Below are 27,360 nucleotides of genomic sequence, written 5' to 3'. Positions count from 1 at the left end.
CCTCATCCCAAGCTGCCAGCGGCCTTCCATTTGCTGAGTATTAGCTTAGTATCCTTGCTGGAAGGGGGTTGGGAGGGGCGGGGACGTCAGAGGATGGGGGCAAGGGTGAGGTCGGTGGCCTAAAACAATTAGGCCTCTTCTGTCCCTGTTAACAAAATCTGGTTGATAGAAGGTGGGTGGGGTGTGTGTGTGTGGAGAGAGAGAGAGAGAGGGAGAGAGGGAGGGAGGGAGGGAGGGAGGGAGGGAGGGAGCGCCAGATGCTCCGTTCCTGGGCTTGGGGGTCTCCCTGCACAGCCAAGCACAATCCATCGGTACCCAAACGAGGGGCGTGCACTGGTGGTGCAGACAGTGCAACTCTAGCCCGCAGTCCATGGCTGGTCAGTGCCCAGGTCCCTGGACTACTTTAGCAGGTGGACCCGGGGCACGGGGCACGAGTTTTCACACGAGCCTGAAAGAGCCGGAGCCAACTTCTGCAGCTAGTAGGGACAGGGGCGGATCCGGGGAGGGGCCTCGGGCCTAAGCCCGGCAGTCATCTCTGTGCTCAGCAGCACTCGATCAGACCCGGCAGTCGGCTGTGAGTCACGACCCAGTCCATCCGGGTAAGGGGCTCGTTATGGGGCTAAGGCTGGCCAGGCGCGCTGGGGCCGAGGGGTCTGGAGTAGAGTAGTCGGGGGTGAGGGGTGAGGGGCGGGGAAGAAGCGCAGTATGGAGAGCAGTGGCGTGGGGAAGGAGCACAGGAGAGGGTACGCAGGGAGAGCGTCCTGAAGGGGCAAGGAGTCTAGAGGTGTAGAGTGTGGAGTCTGAGCGTACAAGCTGGCAGACGCGCCGCACGCCGTTCAAGCCACCGAGAAGCACAAGATCTAGATGGTGACTAACCGCGCAGTGTGGAGAGCGCATGCACGACTCTTCTGTGGGAGTCTCTGCGGGTGTGGCCAGGTGTTTGCTCCGCCCCCTAGTAGTTCCGCGGCTGCGGGGCCCCTACCCGCCACGGTGGCCACGCTTTGGGGCGTGGTCAGTTTAGGTAGTCCCGCCCCCCCACGCTGCCTTAGGGCCCGCGCGGGTTTGTGGGTGTTGTAGTGTGCATGTGCGCGATCCAGACTGTCGCTGCTGACTGAATCAGGTACGGGCCTGTGGGGGTGCAGAGCTGGGGAAACAGATCCAAACTGTGAGTGCCTGGGGAACAGCGGGATAGCACAAGGCGCGGTTCTGGTTCTTCAGGCTTCCTGACGGTGAAAGCGGGGCTCTGGCTGAGTCCTACACTAAAAGGTACTAGGGGGTCACTTGAGGCACTGAGAAACTCCGGGTAAGGTTTGCGGCGTACCTACAACCCGTGGAGTGAATGAAAAGCGCATGCGGGGTCTGCTGGGTGGAAGACCGGCAGAGATCTTTGGGATGCATAGGGGCAGGCCGCGGGCCGGTGTGAATGCCGAGCACAGGCGAGTACCTCAGCATTGGAAGCCTAGGTTCCAGCGCAATGGTCAGTGCTGGCGGGCACCCTGGGCGCATAGTTGCAGACCGCTCCCCAGGGTAAATTCCCCAGGCTGCCTGGTGGGACCTCTGAGCGCCATTTCTCTCATCATCCCTCTGGAACCGAGTTTCTTTTGCCTTTAAAGTACCTTCCTGAGATCAGGAATCGCCTGCCCCAGCCGCCTTAAGAGCACGTGTTGTCCGCAAGGAAACCCCGCTGCTCACGCCTGGTACGTGGCCAGTCTCCAAGCCCCATTGTTTAGCTTAGAGGTTTTAGGCACCAGACAGCTCTAACAACTTCCCCTTGGAACAAGAGATTCCCGCAGCCTGCACAGCCACCTGCAGCCAGTGCTTGGTGTGCTTCCAGCATCTCTGTGACAGGAATCATTCCCAGGACTCCGTCCACATTCCTCTTGAAAACTCTTGAGGAGTATGGCTAATAGCCTGAGCATAAACCATATTCATGAAAACTCCTCACCCTGTGAAGGCGCCCAGGCCCGACCTGCCTGTCTTCAGTATGCAGGTCAGAACCTAAGCAGGCCGTGAAGGAAGTTGTTTTGTGGCTTCCCTCCGTGAAGATAGACTAAATCTTCGCAGTTGCTTGCCTGACTTTAAAGAAGTAGCCTCCTCCCAGGGAGACTTGAGGACATGAACCCCAGCAGCCCGGATGAACCAAGCAGAACACAGGCAGATACTACGACCTAGCAGAACCACATGTACCCCACAACAAGGGATTGCTTTGCACCTGCCGACTTCTTTCAGAGAGGCCTGTGTTCTGAATGGGCCGAGGCAAGAGGTGACTCTGGGCATCAGAGCCTATGGCAAAGATACATTCAGCACTCAGCTTTCACAATGGGGGGCAACAGGGCTCCCCTACCCCCCTAACACGAGCCTTCCAAGATTAAAATAAACCTTCCTGTTTTAAGACAAAATGAAGGTGCTGTTTACTTTCGCTTTGATTTTGGGGTGCCATGGAAAGAATTTTGTGAATGGATGTGTTCCACACTCCCTACCCGGTCTTCTCTAGGTTGCTCAGAAAGGACTGTGTCAAGCCCCTCCCCTATACCACAGCCCTACAGGGCTGCCAAGGGTTTCTTTCAGTTGCCTGGAAGAGGTTGCAGGTTATGAAGCAACACTGCATTCGTATGGGGTATGGAGTCCAGGTTCAGATGTCATGCCTGCGTGGCATGAGCTCCTTCTACATTCAGTTTCTTCAGCTAAGCCGACGACGGGATCTCCTATCTTGCCTCTCGGGATGGGTTTTGTCTGAGCTGAGCCTAGCTCTGCTAGGAAGAGCAACCTGGGCACTGCTGTAGAGAAGGGAGGCATAGCATCATAGCCCGACTGACTCTGTAGGAATTATGCTGCCTAGGGTAGAGTGGAATAAACCGATTGGCAGTCTCTGCCTAGGTAACAGTCCGGGGCTTTAACAGTCCCTGGTTCCTAGTCACCAGGCAAGTAGGCATTTCTGTTGAACAGGTGTTTAAGGTGAAGGCATGGTCTGGGCACTGGACTGTAGCCTTGCAATTGGTTCCCTAGAAATAGGAGATGCCTGTGTGTCCCCTGTGAGCACATCCTTGCCAGTCATGTGGTTTGAGAATAGTCCCTGAGATCTCAGAGGATCTTGCTGTGATGGGGTCATGTCCCCTTGAACAGATCTGAGTGTGGGCTTGGTGCGTAGGTAGGGTTTTCAGGACCTTAGAGGACAAACAGGAGTCCATTTCTTGGGCCTTGAGCACGAGAGCCACTTGCCCATCTGAGCAGCAGTCAGGGTGGTGCAGCTCTTCCAATCTGATAATCCTAGATGTTCGTGTCATGTGGGTTCCAGGAGTTCTTGGAGTGACCCTCTTCCAGCTGTGGCTGGGCATTGAAGTTCTTCAGACAGACCCCTGGGTAAGGCCGTGATAAATTCACTGTGTCCAGCTCCGGCCCCCATCCACCTGGGTGTAGAAGCCTCAGGAGTCTATGAAGCTATATGTATGGAATAATATGGAATTTGCTCTTTACTTGTGTCTGATAACGTCTGCTGTCTCTGGATACCAAAGGACACCAAGTAGACATGTTCCTTTCACCTCTGGGGATGGCACCTTTCCGATGAGGACCAATTCCTGGGGCTTCCTAAGCCCATTCTGGGCATAGAGTCCTAGACTTAGCTACATTCCTGGCCACCACTGAGCCTGGGGACTGCTTTGGTTGAGCAAATGCAGTTGCCATGGACAATTGTTTAATCTGGCCAGCCCCAGCAATATGTGCTGGGGAACTGCTGAGCTCTGTTTGCATCTGCCTTGGTCTTTCTGGAGGGGTCAATGCCAAGGACTGAACCTCCTGGGTACCCTGTCCTCCTCGGCTGTTTGTGTAGCTCTGGGGAAGTTTTGAAAAGCAAGGCCAAGCAGGACAGAGGTCAGTCTGTCCAGCTGAGGAGCCGAAGCCTGTGTTTGTGTCTTCTCCAGCCAGGCCCCCTGCCTGGCTGCTTGTTTCCATTTGGGTCCTGTCCCAGGCCCTGTAGCTTCCAGGGCCACATTCCTGCCTTCTGGACCCCTGGAATTCTGTACCCTGGCTCGCCCTTCCTTGCAGTTCCCAACAAGCAAACCCACAAACCCCTGCTTCTTTAGGGGCCCAGGTGTTACCCAGCTTCTGCCTTATCACAGAAACAGGATTTACAGGAAGGGCTCCTGGGCAGTCCTTACAGCTGCATGGTATAACTCTGAGTCCCAGTGGGACAGCACGCACTGAGGACCCTACAGGTCCCTTTTCTTTCTTGAGCCTCTGTGTTTTGTGGGAACTCAAGAGGACATCCTAGGTCTTACTGTAGGGTCCGTGGACTGAGAATCTGAACCCCCAAAGTTCTTACATCAAGAGAGTCTTCATTTGTCCTCTGCTCAGGGGTTGGAGAGGGTTCTACCCTAGTCCAGATCTGCAGATACTTCCTGGAGCAGACTGTAGTGAGGAACCTGTTATAGAGGAGCAGGCCATCAGTATAGCTCCCCCCCCCCCCATGCCACACACTGCCAACCTATCTTAGCTCCCCAGCTCCTATATACGATACCCATCCTCTACTCCAGGAGCAGGATAGCTTTATGATAACTCCCTTTTGACCTACACCAGTGCCCTGTACAGAAAGCCTGAAGCACATGAACCTGTGGCATAGATGCGGCTGTACAAATGAGCCAGGATAACGTGGGGTCCTGATGAGGGGATGCTGCTGCCGTCTTTCCATTAGGAGATTGGCAGTGACCGCCTGCACCAGAGCAGCCTGTGTCCGGGACAGAATCAGGGAGAGAAAAACACACTGTACAGGCTAGTCCTTATGCACCACAAATACCTGAGAGTGCTTTGGGCCTGTATGGCGTGAGGTCAGAGGGTCAGCAACTAGACAGGCCACACTGGTGGCTGGACTCCACCTGCCTTTGGGAGGAAGCCTGTAGTCATCTGAGCGTCAGCTCCACCCCCTCCTCAGGCTTCAGTCTGTTTCACTCTCGAAGTCCTACAGAGAACTATGGAGTCCCACAGGTCAGCTCCTACTCTGTCCCATAATCCTTTCCAGAGCTTGCTTTGCCTTGCCCATGGTGACTGTAAGCTCCTGGTGAACTCCTGCCCTCCCCCCACTGCCCCTCCTTCTTATGACAAGTGTTCTTTAGAACTGCATTCCCCTGCTTTGGGGAGAATGCATGTCAGATCTGTGTACTCATAGCCACCCCCACTGACCTCCCTGTTGTGTTTTGGGGCACCCCTGGTGTCCTAGCCTAGCAGAGCCCCCTCCTCTTGTCCTTGCTATGCCCAGGATACCGCTAGAACAGTTGCTATCAACACCAACTGACACCAGCTATTCCTAAGACCTGTAGGGCCACAGGCTACCAAGCCCCTGGAATGAGGCTGAGGTGCTTCCAAACCTGGATTTTAAATGTTATTCACTTACGTAATAAAGTAAGATAATCAGTTTACATGACTTTGATTAACAGTTAAATAGGTCTAGGTGACTGAGGCTTGGCTTTGCTTGAAGACTCCTGGAGGCTGTGCTGGCCTGGTCTGAGGGATTAGGCTCCTAGTAGTTCTTAGGTTGACAGAGCCGGTTGATTTGGGTGTGGGGACTAGAGTGTCCCTGTGGGCTCCTTTGCTAACCCCAGACTCTTGGCTTTTCCTTCCAGGTGGAGTGCCATCTTTGGTCACCTGGTCTCATGAGGAACTGGGCAACATGGTGCCCAATGGCCAGGCGGCAGAAAAACAGGCATGCGAGGATCCCAGGCAGGACCGTGAACTCAAGTCCTGGCGATGCCTCGTGTTCTATCTCTGCTTCTTCGGCTTCATGGCACAGCTGCGGCCTGGGGAAAGCTTCATTACGCCCTACCTCCTGCAACGTAACTTCACAATTGCGCAGGCATGTTGTCGTCGGAGGGTAGGAGAGTAGCGGTGTGGGCTGGGAGTTCTTTTCCTGGTTTGATATATATTTGCAGCTAAGGCTGCAGGAGACTACAGGGGCCGGAGAAACTGAGTTGGTCCACCCTAACCCCCTACCTGCTCTACTTGGCTTTGATATGTTAACCCAGCCAGACTAAGTGACACTGGGCTCCAAGAGAGGAAACTTGTGCCTGCTTTGCGGATGAGGAAGAATGCAGATGAAGGAGTGCTGACCTTTACTGCCGGGGTGGCTCATCTGCCACCTGGTGAGAGAGCCCATGTCCAGCCACGCCCCACCTTGCTTGGCACCTGCCTACGGGAGGGACTCAGCTGTTTATGTAAAGAGATTATTGAAGGCATTTTCTTCTTACTCAGCCACGGGAACAGAGGGTCCTATTGAAACTCTGCTAATGAGCTTAAATCCAAGCAGACTGGAAAGCCGTTTGTTTTTTGAACTTGTGCTTCATGCCGTCTTTTGATAGGGCTAGATGAAGAAGGGGGAAGAGAAGTCTCTGAGGTCTGGCTCCCTAGCTGCCTGAGGTAGCCTGCAGCTGGCCTGGGGGTGTCAGCAATCCATCTCAGCTTGAGACCTCCCCTCCATACTAACCCAGGTTCTGTTTTGAGTCCTTGTTGCTAGTGGTTGGGCTGAGTTAGCCTTAGCGTGGAAGTCACTGGGACCTGAGTCCCCGCCTCTGGGAGCCCGGGAGTACCCATCCGGCTCCCCTATGTGCCCATTAGCCAGATTTAAAATGAGGTCTAAGGGGGTCCCTGCTGAAACTCATCCTGGCCTAGGAGGAAGTGCCAAGCATGTCTGCCTCCCAGGGAGAGGTCAGGCAGACATCTGGGCCTCACTGAGATAGAGGCTCTCCCTGCAGAGCATCCAGGGGGCCTAATGCACCTGGTTTGGTCTGCCCATGCTACTACTGGGCCCTGGCACCTCCCCAGGCAGCAATGTGGAGTCTGAGACAATGCCTTCTGACCTCCGCCCTGCAGCAGGTAGCTCCCCCATCTTGAGCCACAGCAGGAGCCAGGTGAGGGTGGCTCCCAGAAGTTAGCCTCAGTGAAGGCCGTGAAGGTTGGATTTTGCAGGCAGCATGTCCACTTCTGCCTTATGGGGTGGGGTAGAGGGATGGCCTTGTCCTCCTCCAGCCTCACCTCCCTCCCCTGTGTCCTGCCTAGCTGTCTGCTGTGCTCCCCTACCCCCACCCCAACCCCGTTACTATTCTCTTGCTCTTCCTTTTCTTCCTGTAAAGAACTGAAGAAATCTGTACTGGGGTCTCCTGGCCATTGTACTATTTTCTACTTAGGTTTAAGAAGAGTGCCAGTCAGAAAGCTTGGGTTAATATGACCCACATGCAATGAATGGTAGTTTCTCCCAGTTTGCTAGCTTTCTGTGGGTTGGGCCTGGGGTCTGCAGTTTCTTAGGCTGGAAGACTGTCTTGGTTCCTAGACTCCCATGGATCCTGAACAGCCAGGGGTGGACGTGGAAGGTACATTTGTCGTCATTAGGGAGACAGGGGCAAGATAGAATTTGGCTTGCTAACTCTACCGGACTCAGTGGAGCAGCCAGTGTCGCTAGTAACCAGTCCTTGCCTGCCCGCAGGTGACCAATGAGATCATTCCGGTGTTGCCCTACTCTCACATGACCGTGCTGGTGCCAATCTTCCTGCTCACCGACTACCTGCGATACAAGCCCGTCCTGGTCCTGCAATGCCTGAACTTTGTCTGTGTCTGGCTGTTGCTGCTGCTGGGCAACTCTGTACTACACATGCAGCTCATGGAAGTCTTCTACAGCATCACCATGGCCGCACGCATCGCCTACTCCTCCTACATCTTCTCCCTGGTGCAGCCCTCCCGCTACCAGCGCATGGCCAGCTACTCAAGGACAGCCGTGTTGCTGGGAGTCTTCACCAGCTCTGTGTTGGGCCAGGTGCTGTTGTCCCTGGGATACCAGTCCCTCAACTACATCTCCCTGGGCTTTGTCATCTTCAGCCTGGGCCTCTCCCTCTTCCTAAAGCGACCTAAGCACAGCCTCTTTTTCAACCGCAGCGCACGGGTGCGAGGAGCCTCGCCCTGTGAGCTGGACCAGATGCACCCGGGCCCTGAGCGACCAGAGCCCGGGAAACTGGAGCGAGTGCTGGGCATGTGCAAAGACTCCTTCCTGGTGTGCATGCTCCGTGAGCTGGTGGAAAATGCACGGCAGCCCCAGCTGCGCCTCTGGTGCCTCTGGTGGGTCTTCAACTCTGCTGGCTACTACTTGATTTCGTACTACACACATGTCCTGTGGAGAGAAGCTGACCAAAAGCTCAACTACAATGGCGCCGTAGACGCTGCCTCCACGCTGCTGAGTATGCACTGGAGGCCCCTTGCCCTTCCCAGCTGGGCTGTAGTCCAGCCCTATCCCTTGCCCTGGGCTAGACCACCAACATAGGCTGTCCTGTGCTTTGCCCTACCCTGCCCTATTTCCAGAGCCACCCTAACTAAGCCTGAACCCCTACCCACCTGTCCCATGGTTCTACTTGCCCAAGCTCAGCCATGGCTGATGCTTCCTACCTCCAGGCGCCATCATGTCCTTCTCCGCGGGCTTCGTGAAGATCCGTTGGGCTCTGTGGTCAAAGCTGATCATCGCAAGTGTTATAGCCATCCAGGCTGGGCTAGTTTTCTGTATGGTTGTCATGTCCACCAACATCTGGATACTCTACGTGGCCTACGTGCTTTTCCGTGGGGCCTACCAGTTCCTTGTGCCCATTGCCACGTGAGTAGGATGGTATGGGGAGAGGCTTCTGGAAGGTTCTGTTGGGGAGCACAAGGCAATGTGGACAGTTGTGTGGGAGGTCTAACCCGTCTAGACACTCAGCTGTGTCTACTGCATTGGCTTTCCTGGGCCTCACAACCCCTGTAAGGACAGTGAATCCGCTACCTTCCCCAGTTCCCTCCCATCTCCGCCAGTCCTTCCTGAATCTCTCTAGAGTGTTGCTGACCCATAGGCTACCTAAAGTTGACTAGCATCCCACCTCCCTCTCCTGTTGTCCCTTATCCTCACCTTGGAGACCCTGTTACACTTTTTTGCCGGCATTTGGCCTGCCCCTTTCCTGGGCTTGCCCCACGCGCTCTCCCAGCTCCTCTGAACACTGTTGCAGAGTTTGATGGTACTTACTGCAGGTGATCTCTCCGGATGGCACTAGCATGCCTTTCCTGAGACCCTATCCAGACTGGAACTGAGAGAGCACACACTGCTGAGTGTTGAGGACACACTCAGCTCATGCCACATAGGCATCAAACATGTTTACAGAGCTGGGTGTGGTGGTGCATGCTTTTAATCCCGGAACTCGGGAAGCAGAGGCAGACAGATCTCTGAGTTCCAGACCAGCTAGATATATGGTGAGACCTTGTCTAAAAGAAACTCAAAATAGACTCTCAGACATATACTCATATCACCAAACAGACAACACACATACACCATCCATTCCATGTGAACCGGCACCATACAATCTATGTGTACAGTGTCCATGTACATGGGTTAGCATACCACATGCTACAGATAGATAGATGGATAGATGGATAGACAGGATAGATAGTCACAGATTTCATACACCATATGTACTTAACACTGCACTGTGCATAGCATATGTACATGTGCTCACACCACACACAGGCACTTGCCTTCTTTTGCCTCCCTGTCCTCTACCCCTCTGGAAAGACTTTGGCTCTTACCTCCCAGGGCTGCATAATTCTAACACTTTCCCTCCTTGGACAGCCTGCTAACATTCTCTGGCCACAGCCATTGGCATACTTCTCTCTCTGGCCACAGCCACTGGCATACTTCTCTCCCTGGCCACACAGCCACTGGCATACTTCTCTCTCTGGCCACAGCCACTAGCATACTTCTCTCCCTGGCTACACAGCCACTGGCATACTTCTCTCCCTGGCCACACAGCCACTGGCATACTTCTCTCCCTGGCTACACAGCCACTGGCATACTTCTCTCCCTGGCTACACAGCCACTGGCATACTTCTCTCTCTGGCCACACAGCCACTGGCATACTTCTCTCCCTGGCCACACAGCCACTGGCATACTTCTCTCCCTGGCTACACAGCCACTGGCATACTTCTCTCTCTGGCCACAGCCACTAGCATACTTCTCTCCCTGGCTACACAGCCACTGGCATACTTCTCTCCCTGGCCACACAGCCACTGGCATACTTCTCTCCCTGGCCACAGCCACTGGCATACTTCTCTGGCCACGTACTCCCGCCTCCTGAATTGAGAGTACCTTTCCGTTCCCAGTCTCCTGAAGTCAGTCTCTCTAAACACGTCCTGAGCCTCACTCCTACCCTGGGTCAGCTACCGTTCATTGGTGGGTGGGTATAGGGAGAGGCTGGGACCAGGAGCAGTGCTGTGCACAGCTGTGCTGGATTGGGGCTGGAGTAGAGGACTTGGTGGTTGTGGATGGGGATTTTAGAGTCGTGTATCCAGGAACTTAACCATGAGTCTGGTGGTGGGTGGGGTTGTGTGACTTGGTACGTGTCCCTGAGTAGATGAGGAGTCTCCCTGGCTCTGTGTTCTTCGTTTATTTGTTTGTTTAATTAGATAGCATCTCACTGTGTAGACCAGACTGGCCTGGAATGACAAAATTCACCTGCTTCTGCCTCCTGTGCTGGGTGAATGACAATGAATGAGATTTGTCACCGTTCCCAGTCTGACTTTGTTCTTGCCCCTCCCTGTCCTACTCAGTGCGTTTGAGTAGCTTGAGTATGTTTTGGGTTCTTTGTTCGGTTGGTTGGTTTTTGGTTTTTCAAGACAGGGTTTCTCTGTGTGGCTCTGGCTGTCCTGGAACTCACTCGGTAGACCAGGCTAGCCTCAAACTCCGAGATCCGCCTGCCTCTGCCTCCCGAGTGTTGGGATTAAAGGCTCACGCCAGCCATCACCTGGCCACAGTGTGTTTTTCACCTCTCAGTTTTCAGATCGCGTCTTCCCTGTCTAAGGAGCTCTGCGCCTTGGTCTTTGGGATCAACACATTCCTTGCCACCGTGCTCAAGACTGTCATCACACTTGTGGTCTCCGACAAACGGGGTCTGGGCCTCAGTGTTCTGAGACAGGTAAGCCCCATCTTCAATCTCATCTTTGGGGGAGGGAATCCATTATGTGGTCACAGCAAGGCCTCCTGGCATCCACCTTCTGTGATCCCTTCTCAGGGAGCACAGATCCATCCTCACGGGAGTATACAGAACGTGGCCCACATAGGATCAGGGATCGAGACTCTTGGGACAGGCTCACATTTCCAGGGGCACTTGATGTGGCAAGGTTAGCCGCTTTTATCTACCCACTTTTATCTACCCAGCTCCTGTCCAGGCTGGACTTAGCCCCCAAGTGGCTGGGCCTCCAAGGTTGACTGGATTGTCAGCCATTTCTGAGGAGTCTTTTTTTTTTAATTTTTTTAATATTTATTTATTTATTATGTATACAGTATTCTGTCTGTATGTCTGCAGGCCAGAAGAGGGCACTAGACCTCATTCCAGATGGTTGTGAGCCACCATGTGGTTGCTGGGAATTGAGCTCAGGACCTTTGGAAGAGCAGGCAATGCTCTTAACCACTGAGCCATCTCTCCAGCCCCTCTGAGGAGTCTTTATCAGACCTTGAATGTCCTTTCCGGGGCCTGTGTCACTGAAAGTATACCATCACAGTTCCTTGCCTTTTATCTCACACGTAAAGACCTGATAGCCTTAAGCCCAGGTTGAATGATAACTGAAGTGTCCATATCCAGGAGGGAGCTAAGGCAGAGCTACTTGGTTGGAGTTGGCATCAGGTGGCATTGGCCTACTGACTTCTTTTGGGATACTTAGTTTTCCCACCACAGCCAGCATTTTTCTTGTATCTGAGAAAACTTGACTCTTCTGTGAGGGGGGCGTTGTGATGGAGGAACTGGGCATCTACCAAGCCAAATGGGCTTGGTAACATGAGAGGGAGTGGTAACTGAGCTCCTTAGTGACGGCCCCAGGCTGTGGCTGGGCAGTGTCTTAGCAACCTGTGAGAACTGTTGGTCTTCCTGGAGCCCAGGTTTCCCTTGGCTGGAGGCCTGCCAAGGTTGGTTGGTGTATGTCATGAAGAAGTCCCAACCCACTGAGGATCCCTAGTTGGTACAGCCTTGTCACTGAGTCTGGCTGGCCAGTTAGGAGGCACAGATGGAGCAGGTGTTTGCACATGCAGAAACAGACCATCCCGCTGGGAAGCTGGCTGGTACGATTTGAATAGACCTTTGAAGTGGGGATGCCAGAGTCTTGCCATGTAAAGCTTGGATCTGCTCCAGCCTTGCTAAATCCCTCGGTGCACACCCCCTCAGGCTGGACCCAGAACAGGCAAGTCTTTCTTGACCCACAGGGTGGTAGATCCAAACTGAGAAGCGGACATAATTCCCCGATACCACCCAGCTGCTCTGTGTACCCGAGAGCCTTGGGTTGACTCACAGTACTAGGTGAGGTCCTGGGTGGGTTGGGCTAAGAAACAGTTCACTGGCTTGGAAGGGCGTAAGTTCCTCCTCAGGGAGACTGTCTCTGTCCTTAGCTGAGTAGTGGCTCCTCCAGTGGGAGAGCCGTCCAGAGAAACCCCGGGGGGGACCTAGTGTGGCCCAGCTTACGCTCACCATGTGATTTGTCTTTCAGCCACTGGCCTCTAAGGCCGGTGTGCTCCTTCTGTCTCCCGTCTCCCTCCACAGCCTGCCTCTCATTCAGACTGTGGGAGTCAAATGGGTGGGACTTAGAGACTCGTGCTGCCTGTGTTCCCCCTCTTGCCTATGCCCCCCGCCCATGCCAGCTACCCTTCAAGAGGCCCCCTTGCTAATGAGCCTCAGAGGAATGGGGTACGGGGCTCAGTAGGAAGGGGACTGGATCAGCTCTTTCTCAAAGGCCACCAGAGAATCCCTTCCCTTCTTGGGGGCCCTTGTTCAGTCCTACTCATTAGCACAGACTGTATCCAGGGACCCCATGAGGGACGAGGGGCATTCTGGCTTTAGTCCCTGCTTCCTCCAGTCAGAGTGTGAGACGGGTACTGGCTTTTCCCTGGCTAGTGTCCTTCTGAGCATTGGGTTTTGTTCACAGACAAGAGAGACACAGTCTCCTGCTCTGCCCTCTCCTGCCTCGCGCCCTGAGTTCAGACAAGGGCCAGGGCAGAAGTCCAGGCAGTAGGACCAGAGCCGGAGACCACTGAGAACCAGGGTGGAACTTGGGACTGTGGCTGGGAGTCAGCCTTGATATTTGCTCTGTTTTTTAAGTTTGGCTTCATCCTACCCAGAAATCATGCAGCGATTCAGGTGCCTTGTGCTGTTCTCCTGCATTAGAGTCAGGATGTGATGTACAGCCAGAATCCAGAAAATGTCACATACACACACACACACACAGAACCTTAGGGTTGTTACATAGCCATAGCTACTCCCTTATCAACCCTAGAGATAGCTGTTCTCCTGGGCAGGTGGCGGCTCTATTCTCCCGTGTGTGTGAGCTTCTCTGAGACAAGGACAGATGGCTTCTGTAATTGCTGCAGGCTGTCAGTGTACCTGGGATAGCCGCTGACCTCGGAAGCACTATGGGCTGTGTTCAGTCCTTGGATATTACAAGTTCTTTCCTAGGTTTGGTGTGAATGTAGGGTTTATTTCTCTGGAAGGAGAGCCCGGAAGTGGAACTGAGGGTTCCCAGTGGGAGCTATTCCCATCTCACCAGCAGGGTATGAGAACCATTTCCCCAGACCGTGATCAGCATGCGATGCTACTTTTCCCTATTAGCCATTCTCATGGGTTGTTTTTAATTTGTGTTTTTTCCCCTTGAATTCACTTATGAAACCAGAAACCAAACTTGTGTTGTCTGTCTCTTTAGGAGCCAATAGCGGGCTGGTGTTTGGCGACTGCACGTGTATTACATTACCAGCTATGTGTCATGTGACAGCTACATCACCACACCCTCTGTTGTTGACAGGCCACTTGCCCTGATGTTTTGCACATAGACCTTCAGAATCTCCTAAGACAGCGTTAATCAACTTAACTTTTCACCATCAAATTTAACGTAGAAAAGACAAGCCAGGCACGCGGAGGGGGCTGAAGCAGAAAGATTATGAGTTCAAGGCCACCTGAGCAAAGCAAGAACAAACAGAAATCAAGGACAGGAAGAGCAGGGTTTTGTTTGCTGTGGAGTCTCCTGTGGGAGTCCTTCCTCCTGTTTCATGAGCTCATCTCTCATCAGTTCCTCTTGGTTCTGCTTCTTTGGCCTGAATCTTTGATTCCTCTTCCATCTCTCACCTCTCCTGATACCGTCTCCCTTTTTGTATTTCTGGGGCATTGTTGCTGCTTTGCTGACCCCTTTCATGGCTGCTCTGCAAATCTTTCTCTGATGACTTCAGGCCCTGCCGAAGGCATGAGGTCTGCAGCTTGGATGTGCTGAGCTGCAGCAGAGGTCAAAGGCCTCTCGGTGTTGTGTGTTGAAGCTAAGGGGTCTAATGCCTAATCCTCACAGCCCTGGCAGTGCAGGTTGGTGCCCTTTGGGTAGAGTAGTAATTCTAACTCCCATAGTGGACCCCTCACTGCCCAAGGGCAGGACATCTTATTTCTTCTGTTCAATGGCATAAGGTCAATTCCATGTGGTTCCCTCTAGTGCAGAGGGCAGCGAATACCTCATAACTGCCAGATGTGTGTGTGTGTGTGTGTGTGTGTGTGTGTGTGTGTGTGTGGTAGGTCCAGTCACTGACACTGAATGCTGACCTTATAAGGAACAAGGGTGAGAAGTGGGGTCATTACCACCCTGTGGGATGCAAGTTTCTTCCTAGGAGTCTTGTCTGGCCCCACCCCACATCTTTTGATTTTGCTGTGCCTGAGGTAGGGTCAGGTGCTTTCAGAAAAATGTCTGGAAATGTACCTTGTCCTGGTACCTGCCCTCTAGCTGGGCTCTATCTGTGCTGGTTCTGTGGGTAGAGAGAACAGCTATTCTGGACTTCTGACTGCTTTAGCTCCAAGATCCATGAAACAAAAAGAAATAGCCAGCACTTGCCACTTGCTGGATCCCGAGGCCCAGCTGGCTGATGCTTTTCTCCTCCCACCCCCAGTGAGTGTTGCCCACAGTACCCAGGGGTTTGATTGACCTGGGAAGAACTGTCATCCTGTCTTCTTGGGAACAAAAGTCTCTCATGAGTCATTTCTGGTTTACTCCAAATGCGATCTTTTATGAAAGGGTCCCAAGGGGCTTCAGGATACTCACCTGCCTCCAACTGGATCACTGCAAGTTCCAGGACCTTCATGGACATTTGGCAGTAGTTAGGTTCCTCCCTGGGAGGAACGTATCTGGTCCTTCAGGAAGGGGCATGACCATGCATGCCTGGCTCTTCTTGGTCACTGCTGTGCCAAGCAAGTCAAGGCTGTGCCCAGTTCCGATTAAGGCCAGGACCTAGAAGCCTGGATCATTGTCCTGGGGGGCTAAGAAAGTCAGTTTCATGCATTAGAACCTGGGGACCAGTCCCCGAGGACCACACAGATGTCAGACCTATGTCAGACAAAAATCCCTGGGGAAGTGATAGGTACCCTTTGTAGTTGACCATGCTGTGGGGGATAGAGGGCAAGGGACCAAGCACCTTGGTATCTGCCCTTGGGCAAGGCCTATGACTCCTCTGGCCACCTGGTGGCTGAATGATGGAGAACCTTGCCCCTAGATGGGGCAAGGGCAGGCAGGGGTGGGGGAACAAAACCTTAGGTCACCCAAACTCTCTTTCAGTTCACTATCTACTCCTTGTACTTCCTGGTACTCTCCATCATCTGCTTTGTTGGGGCTGCGCTGGACGGCTTGAGGTACTACCAGCGGCGGCGCCACCAGCCCCTGCCCCTGCCCCAGGAGCTGAGCCCCTTGGAGAATTCTGTGCAGGTACTAAGCCTGCAGGATGGAAACCTAAAGGGACCACAACCCTCAGCACCACCGCTACTCCCAGAGGATGGTGTGGAAGACAGCGTGGCAGGCTTGAGACTCGAAGCCAAGGCCTGACCCATCTTGACCTTCCTGGCTTCATCCCAGTTCAGCGGGAAGAACTGACTCAAGCAAGCAACCCCTCCATGTACCTCCATCCTGAACCAGCCTGGGCAGGATGCTGTAGATAAGACTGTACTGTCTTGAGTCCCACTGCCCAAGGCATGTGGGCAGTGTGTTGCCTTCAGGAACCCCTGGAATGTTCACAGGATTCACCTTAGGAGCCACCTGCTTTAACTGAGGGACAATAGTTTGTCCTTGCTGATAGCCTCTGAGGACCCTAAACCCAGCCTACTTCCTGCTTTAGCTGTGGCCAAAGCCCACTGGGAACACTCAGAGCAGCTGCCTGGCTTTATGGGACCCATATGCCAGGCCACTGTGAACCTGAATTGCCTATTGCTTGCCAGGAAGAGCCTGTATTGGGGTCAACTGCGCCTACCAGGCCAGCTCGCCCTTAGCCCTTGGAAGCTCAGGACAAATTATCTCTGTCCCCAGGGCTAGTGGGGTAGCCCAGACACCAGCCAAGGCACGCTGGCCCTGCAGGGTGCTGGTCCTTCTATATCCTGGCTTCTGGCTATGCTGTCACTTCCGTCATGGGAGGTGCTTGTCTGGATGACTATCTGATTTTTTTTTAAATAAAAATAAAAAAAAACTGACATTAAAATGGAGAGCTCCTTTTGGTTTTTCTCTAATGAAAAGCTGGAGTCAGGGGTTGATTAGCCTCAGCCAAAGCAAGGATACATTGCAGAGACTAGGCCCTCGGTGTCCTTGAGTTGACCTCCAGCTCCACTGCAAGATCTGACCCCCCCCCCCCAGGGCATGCACATCACATCCGTTCTGGCTAACTCAGCAGAGAACCAAATTGCTGGTTATGGGGGCTGCTGAGCCAATTGTGCCTCTAGGACCTACCCAGAGGTCCACTTGAGAAAGGTCATCTTGGGGACCCTGGGCTGAGGAAGAGGCTACAATCAGGGCTGGCCAGACATCCAACTAGTGATGGTTTGTGAGAACACTGGGCCAGCTGCATTCACGTCTGCCGCAGCACCCTGAGAGCCTTACTGGGGAGGGCTAGTTCCATCCCTTCTGGGCTTGGGGATCTTGTAGGACACGACTGATGGACACAAGCCTTGTCCTTTGCCTCAGGCAGAGATAGTGTGTGGCCACCCCTGCTATGCCCGTTCACCCGGGGCAGCAAGATGAGCCTCTTGCAGCCAAAGCCCTCCCCCGCAGCACCTGCCCACCCTGGCCTGCGGCTTTTTAGCCCTCACCTGATGACCCATACTGGCTGAAGACAGTCACCTCACTTATCCTGGGCCATTCTGTCAGCCACCAGCTGTTCTCCACTTGGCTGGAGGCTTTGGACATGGCCTTCTCTGTTTGGCAAGCACAGTCTCTTAGAGTCAGCCTCGGGATGAAATAGTGACTACAAGAGGGTCTTGGGCCCAGTGAACAAATCTCTGCAAAATTTGGAGATTTATTTTATCCCTCTGAGTGTTTTCTTGTGCATGCACGTGTGTGTGTATGTGTGTGTATCACATATGTGCCAGGTGCCTGTGGAGGGCAGAAATGGGTGTCAGATTGCCTGGAACTGGGGTGATGGATGGATGGATGGGATTTAAGTTGCCATGGGGGTGCTGGGAGCTGAACGCTGATCCCCTACAAGACCAGCAAGTATTCTCAATTGCTGAGCCATCTCTCTAGCCTCCTCGACATGATTTTGAAGTCACCTCATGTGCATTGCTGGGTACCAGATGGCGGGTACTGACAGCATTTGGACACATCTGTGCAATACATTGTATACCTGTGTATGCCCGCACACCTTGTACATACACACTTGCATATGCCTTTGTACACATGTGCACAAACATCTGTGTAACTAGGCATACCATGCACACCTCTGTGTACCACATACGTACACAACACACACACATTTATGCCTGCCATTGTATACCTCTGCACCCTTGTGACAACCATGCACATTTGTGTCTAACTGTGCCTAGTCTCTGTATACCCTACCCATCCAAACCTGTGTGTATACACACCTGACCACGTGTGCCACCACATGTACACATGCTTGTCTGTTTGTAGAGGCCCGTATCCATGGACACATGACTATATCCATACTCACCTGTACTCCCTCTGTGGGCCTCCAGCTGGGGAGCGCAGGGACAGAGGCTCCCACGTCTCATTTTGGATGATTTGTCCTTTTCGTAACAGGGAAGGCAGCTATAAACCAAGTGTCTGTATAAAAGGTCACTTTTATTTGGTACCTCTTCGAAATGGCTTCATATCACACAGTCACAGAACTAGCCCCATTGGATTTGTCCCCATCTTTGGACATCAGAGCCTGAGGCAGGCATAGTGGCTCTGATCGGCCACTTGTGGCCCTGAGCACACATGTCTCTCCGTCAGAGAGGTGTTTTGTGCAGCTGCTGCAAGATTCGTGGGCCTCGGGCTGGTGAGCAAGGACAGGGTGCTCTCGGAACCTAGCTCTTGGCCTTGGTTGAGCTTGGGTTTCACTCTGGATGGGATCTCATGGATCACCAGGGAGGCCAGTCTGAGAGACAAGCCTGAGGGTGGGCCCCATGTCGCGTCTGGCCCCCAGCAAAATGAGCATGCGGGCTAAGCCTGACCACACTCCTGGCCTCTGCACAGTGACGGGACAGGGTTCAGATCCAGTCGTCACAGTGAGTACTAAGCTTGGAAACCAGCTCTGGCGGGGAGTGTTGTTACTGGAGACAGGGGGAAGCAGGAGAGGTGGTTCCCACCAAAGAGCATGGGTGGTCCCAGTTAGCACCAGGGTGAGCAGGTGCCTGCCTGTACTGTTGGCAGTCACTGGGTGCTGAGAGGAAAGTCCCAGCTGCCCTGCGCTGTCCTGGGGTCTGTCCCCAGGACGCACATGGGACTGCCTTTTAAAGGCTCTGTGCCCGGAAAGATGCCAGGTTAGAGAAAGTCAGCAAGTTTGGGGCAGCAACCCTAGGGCAGTCCCCTGCCGACACCCAGCTATGGCCTGACTTCGCCCTAGAGCTCCACCAAGCATGGAGGAAGATCTGTGACCCCAGCCTGGCCAGTTCAAATGGGAGAGGAAGAGCAGGAAGTCTATTTTAAATGTTTAAAAAAATATACTCTTTGGCTTCCTTTTATTTCTTGAGGATTACATAAAGTGTGAACTACACAGGATCGTATCCCAGCCAGGCCCTGGGCGCTGACCAGATGCTCCCTGCACTGTGTCCGTCCTGTGCCTCCCTGTCCACCGTTCTAGCTGGCAGAGGCCCTACTTGGAGAAGGAGGTCATGAAACTATTCTCGATGCACAGGACGATGTAGGCGTTGTGGCAGCTTGCAGCTCTCTGTTCCAGCAGCCTGCCTGACAGCAGGGAGGAGGCCTGACCTGTGGCCTCACTGGCCTCAGTCCGCCATGTCTCACAGTAATTCTCCATCAGCCTGCGCCCGCTGGGGTCTGAGCCGTGCCATATACTCTTCTGAGGCCTGCAAGGCATAGAGGCTGTCAGCAACCTGCAGGCCTGTCCTTCCAGGTCTGCCCTCTAGGGCAAAGAAGATGGGAGGACAGCCGCTATATTTGGGGGCAGTGGGACGACGGAACAGTGAAGGGCCCCTTAAGGACTTAGGTCACCTCCCAGATGTGTACTCTTGCAGAGAAAGAGGGTGTTGGGGTGTAGCCTGAGCCAGGGGACCTCTGGGCTAGCCTTTAACCCACCGACAAGACCTGGCTTCTGAAACTCTTGTTTGATAAATGCTAGGAGTGAACCCTGGTGCCAGGGTTTAGCCACTCAGCTCTGCCCACTGCTCATGTAGGGGCTAGGAGGGCCCTCATGAGTGGGGAAAGCAGATGGTCAGGACTCAACTGCCGCCTAGGGACTTTTGTCTAGCTCCCCGAACCACCCTTCAGAGAGCACAGTCATTGGAACAGGTGTCTGAGCTGCCAGGTGTAGAGACCCTGGGTAGGATGCCATTCTGAAGATAGCCCAGCTGTTTGTTAGCATTTCCGGTGCATTCTGTGACCAAGGGCTAAGGGCACGGGAGCTGTCTTGCAGAATCCATCCTTTTCCATGACACTTACATGGTGAGCAGTAGAGTTAATTTAAGTAGTCACAGGTGATGAACAAATATACCTGCCATGGCTTTGAGGGTGCTGACTGGGTAGTGTTTGAACATACTGTGGCCAGCCATTCTCATGGTCTTCTAAGGGTCTGTGACTTTTTTTTTAAGGTTTATTTATTTATTTTACGTGCATTGGTGTTTTGACTGCATGGATGTCTGTGTGAGAGGATGGGATCTCTTAGAACTGGAGTTACAGACAGTTATAAGCTGCCCTATGGGTGCTGGGAATTGAATACAGGTCCTCTGGAAGAATAGCTAGTGCTCTAACCCACTGAGCCATCTCTCCAGCCCTGTGATTTTTCTGTATAGATTGTGTCAGTCTAGAGATAGAGGTCTTGACACCCTCCATCTAATGCTGGGAGACCTACCAGGCTGGGTGTCTCAGGACATCTCTGCCATCGAAAGAAAAGATGCGGGCCCCAGGCTGCAGTTGCCCCTGGGAGCCAGAAAACAGGGTGTCCCAGCTGGCAGATAGCACTTCATCCTACAGGAGACAAGCAGACTTCAGCCACTGTCACATCAGGCCAGAGGAATGAGTATTAGGGCAATCACAAGAGACCAAGGAACACATTGAGGCAGAGGAAGCCCTTCTCCAAAGGTACACCCCATCACAGTGGGTGAGACCCATAGGTGCCCTCCTGAGCCTGAGACACTGGGATCTCTCAGTCCACATCACTGGTTCTGGGAAATACTGCTATAAGAACATCAAGAATCCCAGCTCTTTTTATCATAAAGACCCAGGAATAAAGCCACACGATAGATCCTGTGGCAAAGGGCCAGGCTAGGTGGCACACAGAAATGGTTCCAGGCCACTTTGAGTTATGTGGTCAGTAACAGGAACCACTAGAAACATCCATGGGACAAGAACCAGGGCCCTGGGAGGTTATAGGGTTAGAGGAGCTTTGTGGGGACTGTTGTGGGCATTTTGAGATCCCACTATGACTTCACACCTAAGGATAAGGCATGGGTACATCTGGGGACATGCTATGGGCTTCTCAGAACAGACTCCACCCACCTTCAGGTTGACGATAGGCACAGTCCCCCGGTCAGCACGGCGTACAATACTGTAGAGGTCCTGCAGCCTAGAGGACAAGAAGGCACGGAAGGTGCCAGCCAGCCCCACGGCTCGGGCCTGCTGGAAGCACTGGAAGTCGGCCCCACGGATGCCACGCATGCCACCTGACAGCGGGCTGTTCAGTGCCACCAGGTGGAGCTGCAGGAAGGGTCACATAGGATTATATCATAAGCAATGTCACATGTAATCTTCTAGCTTCTAGGCTGCACAGGGCACACAGGCAGACTCCACTGAGTGTGCAAGACAGCAGTAACCTCAGTGAAAGCCTTCAAGCAGCCCTAGCTGGCCCCTTTCAGTCCAGGATATCAAAGGACGTCTGAGGCACTGTGGTTCCAGCAGCTCCCTAAGAGAGCTGAAAATAGCTATGAGCAGTGACAGGGACCAGTTCAGTCTGCTGGGACTGGAGCAGCTGCCCATCCCTGGTTGTCCCAGCATCCTCTAGGGCAGAGGCACAGCACACATATGAACCAGTGTTTTCTCCTCTGCCATATTAAGGACTAGCAGGGACTGGCTCGTAGGTGTTTGATCTCATGGACAGTCATTAAGGCACCAGAGGGAAGGCAAGTCCCTGGCCTAAGGGGATGCGTAGCCCACATTAATCAGAAGCTCGCCCATAGATCTCTGTCCACAGTATTTCCTCTGGCAGCTCTGGGGGAATTCGCTCCATCCTGCCAGGACTAGGGTTGGATGAACACGTGCCCCTCAACCCTGGACACTCACCACTGGCTGGAAGTCCTGGTGCGTGTGAGCAGGTGAGCTTGTGGGGCGGGCTGGCGGCTGGTGCACATAGGCACTGTGGTGGTGTGGAACTCCAGGGTAAGGTTGTGGATCTGGCAGGCGTGGTGGGTTGACTAGGATGTCATCTGCCCGCCAGGGCCGAGCGGTGGAATAGGAGTGCTCCCGCCGGGTATACGGGCTGCCCTCGTGAAGCTGTACCAGTGGGGGCAGAGCCGCTACCTCATTGCCCTGAGAAGGAAGTACACAGTGCCTGGAGTAGCTCCTCATCTGGTACGATCCCTTCCCGTGTCTGTTCTGTGCTCTTGGATAGGACTGGGCCCAAGGTGATGGGAAGGGAGCTGGACCCTGAGGCAGCCTGAGATACTTGAATGGGTGGCACTGCCCTCTGTGCAGGTCCCCAGTCCTCCCTGTGCTTGGAAGACAGTTGTCACTCATCACAGCCTCCTTGGGGTTCCTGGCTACTGCTCAGGCTAAGACCCTACACTGTATTAGTCAATCGTCACATGTTTGGACTCACTGAGAAGCTGGCTCTGGAAGTGAAGTTGCCCCCCCCGCCCCCATTTCACACCCAAGCATCTTGGTCTCAAAGTACCCTCCAAGGTCCCTCAACTGGAGATGGCCCCACCGACTGTGTGGCATGGAGGGAAGAGAAGCAGCCCAAGAGTAAAACACGGTGCCCTTGAAGGCTAGAAAGTGAGCCATTTCCAACCAAGGTGACCATTGTTTGTCCCGTGGCATAAATGCCTGGTCAGCTGTGGGTAGCTCAGCCGTAAGCTCAGCCATGGGGAGAATGCTCAGTCAGGAACTCCAGCTGATGCCCCAACTTCCCCAGTCAGTTTCTGCTGGCTGCTGTGAATGCCCAGCCTGGTGACGTCACCTCCCCAGAACTCTCTTGGGAACTCCAGCTGGCTGCCTTATAGCACCCCGCCCCCCATCATCAATTTCTGCCAAATGTTTGAGTACCCAGTTTGAAAATGCTTTATTTATCTGTCTATACTCTGTTATTTATTCTTTTACTTCTGTTTGTTGTATACTTTATAAATCCATTCATTCCAAGCTGAAAACTAAAGCTATTGTAGATCGTCCTGTACACTGCACAGAATGATCACAAACCTCCAGTCACGCATTTGGCTCCTGGACTTCAAGGAACCATGTGACCTTCCCCGAGCTCTGCTACCCACGCTAACTTCTAACAGCCACACAGAGAGAAAAGGTTCCTCACCGTCCCATGTGGGAGAGCTGTCCGGGCCTCCAGCTGAAAGGCAACAGAGGGGGGTTACTACAGCAGGCTTCAGGCCAGAGCCTCTCATCTGTCACCCTCTTCCCACGGCCCCTCCCTCTGGAAGAGGCCTATGGAGAGACAGGGATGTGACCACACCTCACTGGTGTACAGTGGTGTAAGTGAACAGTGGGCACTGGTTAGACCTACTGCTGACGCCAAAGACTCTCCCAGGCCAGACAGAAGGGTGTAATCAGGAAGGCACTAAAAAACAGGTCTGCCAGGCCCATAGACGCAGAACCCAAAAGCTGGTACCCAGCAGCCATCATGCATTTCAAGGCATCCCACCAGTACTAAGGGCATTCATCACAGTGGTGTTTATTATCGTATGTGTCTACTCATAATATACATGTGCGCATGCCAGGATGTGTGTGTGGAGGTCGGAGGACAGCTCTGCAGAACTGGTTCTCTCCTTTCACCTTTTGTGGGTTCTAAAATCAAGCTCAGGTTGACAGGTCTGTGTGGCATGTGTCTATGCCCACTGAGCCATCTGGCCGGCCCCGCAGTGGTGTTTATGTAACACAGTACTGGGTTCCAGAGCATATGTAGCCTTCATGCATCTTGAGGCCACCATGCCAAGACGAGCCCTGATGCTTTGTCGCATTGCATGCCCTGTAGAGGACAGCTAAGGACCTTGGCCATGAGCCACCTGGGCTCTAGAGTTAGGACCCTACCTCATGTTACACTGCTGTGGGTGGGATGTGAACTCTACCCCCCTCTGCCCCCAACCTAACCCAGGGTTATGTTGAACATTTGGTCCCCAGTTGGCAGTGCTGTCTGGGAAGATTGTGGAACCTTTAGGAGGTAGAGACTCACTGGAGGAAGTAGGTCATAGCCCCACTTCCTATCTGCTTGCTGCCTGACGACAGAAGCCATATGACCAGTTGTCTGACACATCCCTGCCACTGCACCTTTGTCAAGGACCGTACCTCAAACCATGAGCCAAAGTGACCTGTCCTCCCTTAAGGTGCTGGGAATTTGGTCTCAGCAATGATAAAAGTAACTAATAAACATTCATTTACTGCTAACCCCAAAATTACTTGCTCACTATTCTTTAAAGTTAAGAAAACCTTCATCCTTCTTGTGGCTGTTGGGGGGATGGTCCCTGAGAACTCACCAGCACCTTCCGGAAGCCATTTCTAACACGTACGTAGAGCTCTTCCCTCTCAGCCACGAAGATGAGCCAACCCTCCGGCACCTCGCGTACCTTGTCCAGCATTGTCTGGTATGTGGCCCAGATCCTCACCTGCTGGAACCCCAACCCAAGCCCAATGTCGAACCTACTATCCCGAGCACCCAGAGCTCCCAGGATTTGGGAGACCAGAGGGTGACTCTCAGTAGGCACCCATCTTTGTCAGGCTATCCCCAAGAAGGAGGAGTAGAGGTTGTAGAAGTGGGTACCTTGGGGACCCCATGATCCCAGACACTGGTCTCTGCACCCAGTTGACTGATGGGGAGGACTTCCTGAGATGCCACCCACCTCCCCAGTCCTAATCCAGATCCTCAGACCTTGGCCAACTAAACACTTACCCCAGCGGAGGCACCCATGGCTCCTGGGGGACCTGGAGGGCCAGGAGGGCCTGGAGGGCCAGGAACACTGACAGCTACGAGAGAGATAGAGAGATAAAGCTGGGAACTCCTGGCCCCATGGGTAGCCCTCAGTGACCCAGGCCCACTTCCCATTTCCTACTTACTCTGCCTATGAGGACCAGGGAACGAGGGAGGTCCTGGCGGTCCTGGCGGTCCTGGGGGTCCCTGACGCCCCTCATAGCCAATACCAGGAGGTCCCTGAGGGCCAGGAGGGCCAGGTGGGCCCCGAATGCTCTCTCCCTTTGGACCCTAGGAACAACAAGAAAACCTTCCACTGTATCCCGCATGCGCCAGGTTGGGACTATCTGCTCATAGCCCCGGAGTTGGAACCTTTAAGGCCAGTACAGCCCTACCTACCACAGGGCTCCTTTTGCTGGGGATGTGATCCCAGGACAAAGAACCATCCCCAAGGCCTCCCAGTGTTCCTGTTCCCTTCAGCCCTCATGACAACTGTGATGGTACACCCTTGGAGTCTGCTCAACTGTGGTGGTACACCCTTGGAGTCTGCTCAACTGTGATGGTACACCCCTGGAGTCTGCTCAACTGTGGTGGTACACTCTTGGAGTCTGCTCAACTGTGATGGTACACCCTTGGAGTCTGCTCAACTGTGATGGTACACCCTTGGAGTCTGCTCAACTGTGATGGTACACCCTTGGAGTCTGCTCAACTGTGATGGTACACCCTTGGAGTCTGCTCAACTGTGGTGGTACACTCTTGGAGTCTGCTCAACTGTGGTGGTACACTCTTGGAGTCTGCTCAACTGTGATGGTACACTCTTGGAGTCTGCTCAACTGTGATGGTACACCCTTGGAGTCTGCTCAACTGTGATGGTACACCCTTGGAGTCTGCTCAACTGTGATGGTACACTCTTGGAGTCTGCTCAACTGTGATGGTACACCCTTGGAGTCTGCTCAACTGTGATGGTACACCCTTGGAGTCTGCTCAACTGTGATGGTACACCCTTGGAGTCTGCTCAACTGTGGTGGTACACTCTTGGAGTCTGCTCAACTGTGGTGGTACACTCTTGGAGTCTGCTCAACTGTGATGGTACACTCTTGGAGTCTGCTCAACTGTGATGGTACACCCTTGGAGTCTGCTCAACTGTGATGGTACACCCTTGGAGTCTGCTCAACTGTGATGGTACACTCTTGGAGTCTGCTCAACTGTGATGGTACACCCTTGGAGTCTGCTCAACTGTGATGGTACACCCTTGGAGTCTGCTCAACTGTGGTGGTACACCCTTGGAGTCTACTCAGTGCTGCCCAAAGCCAGGGACATCAGCAGATGGGTAGGAGCAGGAAGAGTGGCCACGAGGAACAAGTGAGGCCACCAGGATCCATATGTCCACCCAGCTTTGTGCCCAGAGGAGCCAACAGATGTGGGGTCTTAGGCAGCTGAGTTTGCAGGGTTTGGCCTGAGTCTTTCAGGGCGCACAGCCAGGCATGATGTGTGGACGCCTGCAGGAGGCCTGGGGTTCAGGCTTACCGGAATCCCAGGGTAGCCAGGTGGGCCAGGTGGTCCAGGCACACTTGAGCTGAAGAATCCACCACCAGCAGCCCCAGGTTCTCCCCGCTCTCCTTTCTGTCCAGTGTCCCCTCGGTCTCCCTTGTCACCCTACAGGTGGAAGTGGTTATCTGAGCCAGGTGGGGATGACAGGCTGGCACTGGCCCCATGAGTCATGGCACCTCCTTGGTCCCCTTCCAGATTCAGCTCGGCTCCCACCTCCTGCTGTCTCGACTCCACCCCCACCAGCCTGGGACAATGAGTGTCCAGAGGGAAGGACGCTACTGTAAGGCCAGCGTTCCTCATGGAGCCCGAAGAAAAGAAAGTGGCTTGGTTGAATGTCAGTACACTCTTGTCACCAGGGACAGAGGCACCTGCCTGGACACCAGCCACCCCATCAACTTGACCAGCAATCTCACCCACCTTCATTTCCGCTCCCAGGTGGAAGAAGTCGATGGGGAACTGCCCTGCAGGGTAGAAAGGGAGGTTGGAAGCGAACCGAGATGACAGTATCGACTCTATGGTTTGTACTTCCCTCCCCTACCCCACCCGCCCTCATGGATTTGTGTAAGGATCACACATCTTCTTAAATTACTCCTGGTTAATGGATTTTTTTTTGTCATGGTGTTTCTGCAGAATTGCACCTGTAAATGTCTATGACCAGCCATTGGCTTTTCTAATGGCTGTCTGTCCGGTGGCCTGGAGAGATGCAGTTCTTCCTTCTGTCACCCCACAGATCCTCAGGGAGGATACACTGGAGACTTGGTATCTGTGTAAACTGGCTTCTTCTTTCCCTAGGCCCCTTGCTTCAAGAAGCCTGTTCCTGTTCTTGCAGGCATAGAGTCAGCAAGGCCCAGGGTCCCTCCTCTAAGCCATTCCCTGTTGTCTCTGTGAGTTTGCAGGGGCGCATCTTCAAAGAACTAACTTCATCTCTGGATTTTTTCTTTACTCTTCTTTGATCTCTGTTATTTTATACATAAATAAAACATGACTTTCTTTATTTTTGTCTCTAAAATGCCTTCCTGTTTTCATCAAATGTGACGTTTGCTTCCCAGGACCTCAGCCTGGAGGCACAGTAACATTCCAATTAAGGCTGTATTTTGTGAAGAGGGGTTAACCCCCTTTTTTCAGGGGTAGCAACCTTGGGTCAGGTTTTCCTGCAAGGCTGATGTCCTTGTGGAGTCTCTATCTTGGAGGCC

At 53.4% G+C, this 27,360-nt stretch overlaps 2 protein-coding genes across 13 annotated transcripts in view; one reads left to right on the top strand and one right to left on the bottom strand.

Moving 5' to 3' along the window:
• Positions 1-211: 211 nt before the first annotated feature.
• Positions 212-27,360, top strand: part of Slc19a1 (solute carrier family 19 member 1) — a 30,274-nt gene continuing 3,125 nt past the window's right edge. Inside the window, exons 1-6 of one of the 8 annotated variants that reach the window (XM_075979877.1) lie at positions 212-599; positions 5,613-5,842; positions 7,466-8,210; positions 8,422-8,617; positions 10,820-10,961; positions 15,610-16,519. In XM_075979877.1, the coding sequence (XP_075835992.1) occupies positions 5,660-5,842; positions 7,466-8,210; positions 8,422-8,617; positions 10,820-10,961; positions 15,610-15,873 (1,530 nt within the window). In that variant the 5' untranslated portion in view covers positions 212-599; positions 5,613-5,659 and the 3' untranslated portion in view covers positions 15,874-16,519. Of the gene's footprint in view, positions 600-1,054; positions 1,304-5,612; positions 5,843-7,465; positions 8,211-8,421; positions 8,618-10,819; positions 10,962-15,609; positions 16,520-26,362; positions 26,710-27,360 lie in introns of those variants that run through there. The other 7 variants (XM_075979872.1, XM_075979873.1, XM_075979878.1 and 4 more) reach the window with 7 other exon arrangements.
• The window catches only part of Col18a1 (collagen type XVIII alpha 1 chain), a 108,720-nt gene continuing 100,338 nt past the window's right edge, over positions 18,979-27,360 (bottom strand). For 3 of the 5 annotated variants that reach the window (XM_075979865.1, XM_075979862.1, XM_075979863.1), the window contains 10 exons: positions 26,585-26,628; positions 26,144-26,272; positions 24,763-24,907; positions 24,599-24,672; positions 24,186-24,317; positions 23,012-23,044; positions 21,772-22,017; positions 20,992-21,189; positions 20,345-20,460; positions 18,979-19,343 (listed from right to left, as the gene is read on the bottom strand). In XM_075979865.1, coding sequence (XP_075835980.1) covers positions 19,130-19,343; positions 20,345-20,460; positions 20,992-21,189; positions 21,772-22,017; positions 23,012-23,044; positions 24,186-24,317; positions 24,599-24,672; positions 24,763-24,907; positions 26,144-26,272; positions 26,585-26,628 — 1,331 coding nt within the window. In that variant the 3' untranslated portion in view covers positions 18,979-19,129. The remainder of the gene's footprint in view (positions 19,344-20,344; positions 20,461-20,991; positions 21,190-21,771; positions 22,018-23,011; positions 23,045-24,185; positions 24,318-24,598; positions 24,673-24,762; positions 24,908-26,143; positions 26,273-26,584; positions 26,629-27,360) is intronic. The other 2 variants (XM_075979861.1, XM_075979864.1) reach the window with 1 other exon arrangement.

This window comes from Microtus pennsylvanicus, chromosome 7, assembly GCF_037038515.1.
Source record: "Microtus pennsylvanicus isolate mMicPen1 chromosome 7, mMicPen1.hap1, whole genome shotgun sequence".
Taxonomy (NCBI): domain Eukaryota; kingdom Metazoa; phylum Chordata; class Mammalia; order Rodentia; family Cricetidae; genus Microtus; species Microtus pennsylvanicus.
This window is presented reverse-complemented; position numbering and strand designations above follow the sequence as displayed.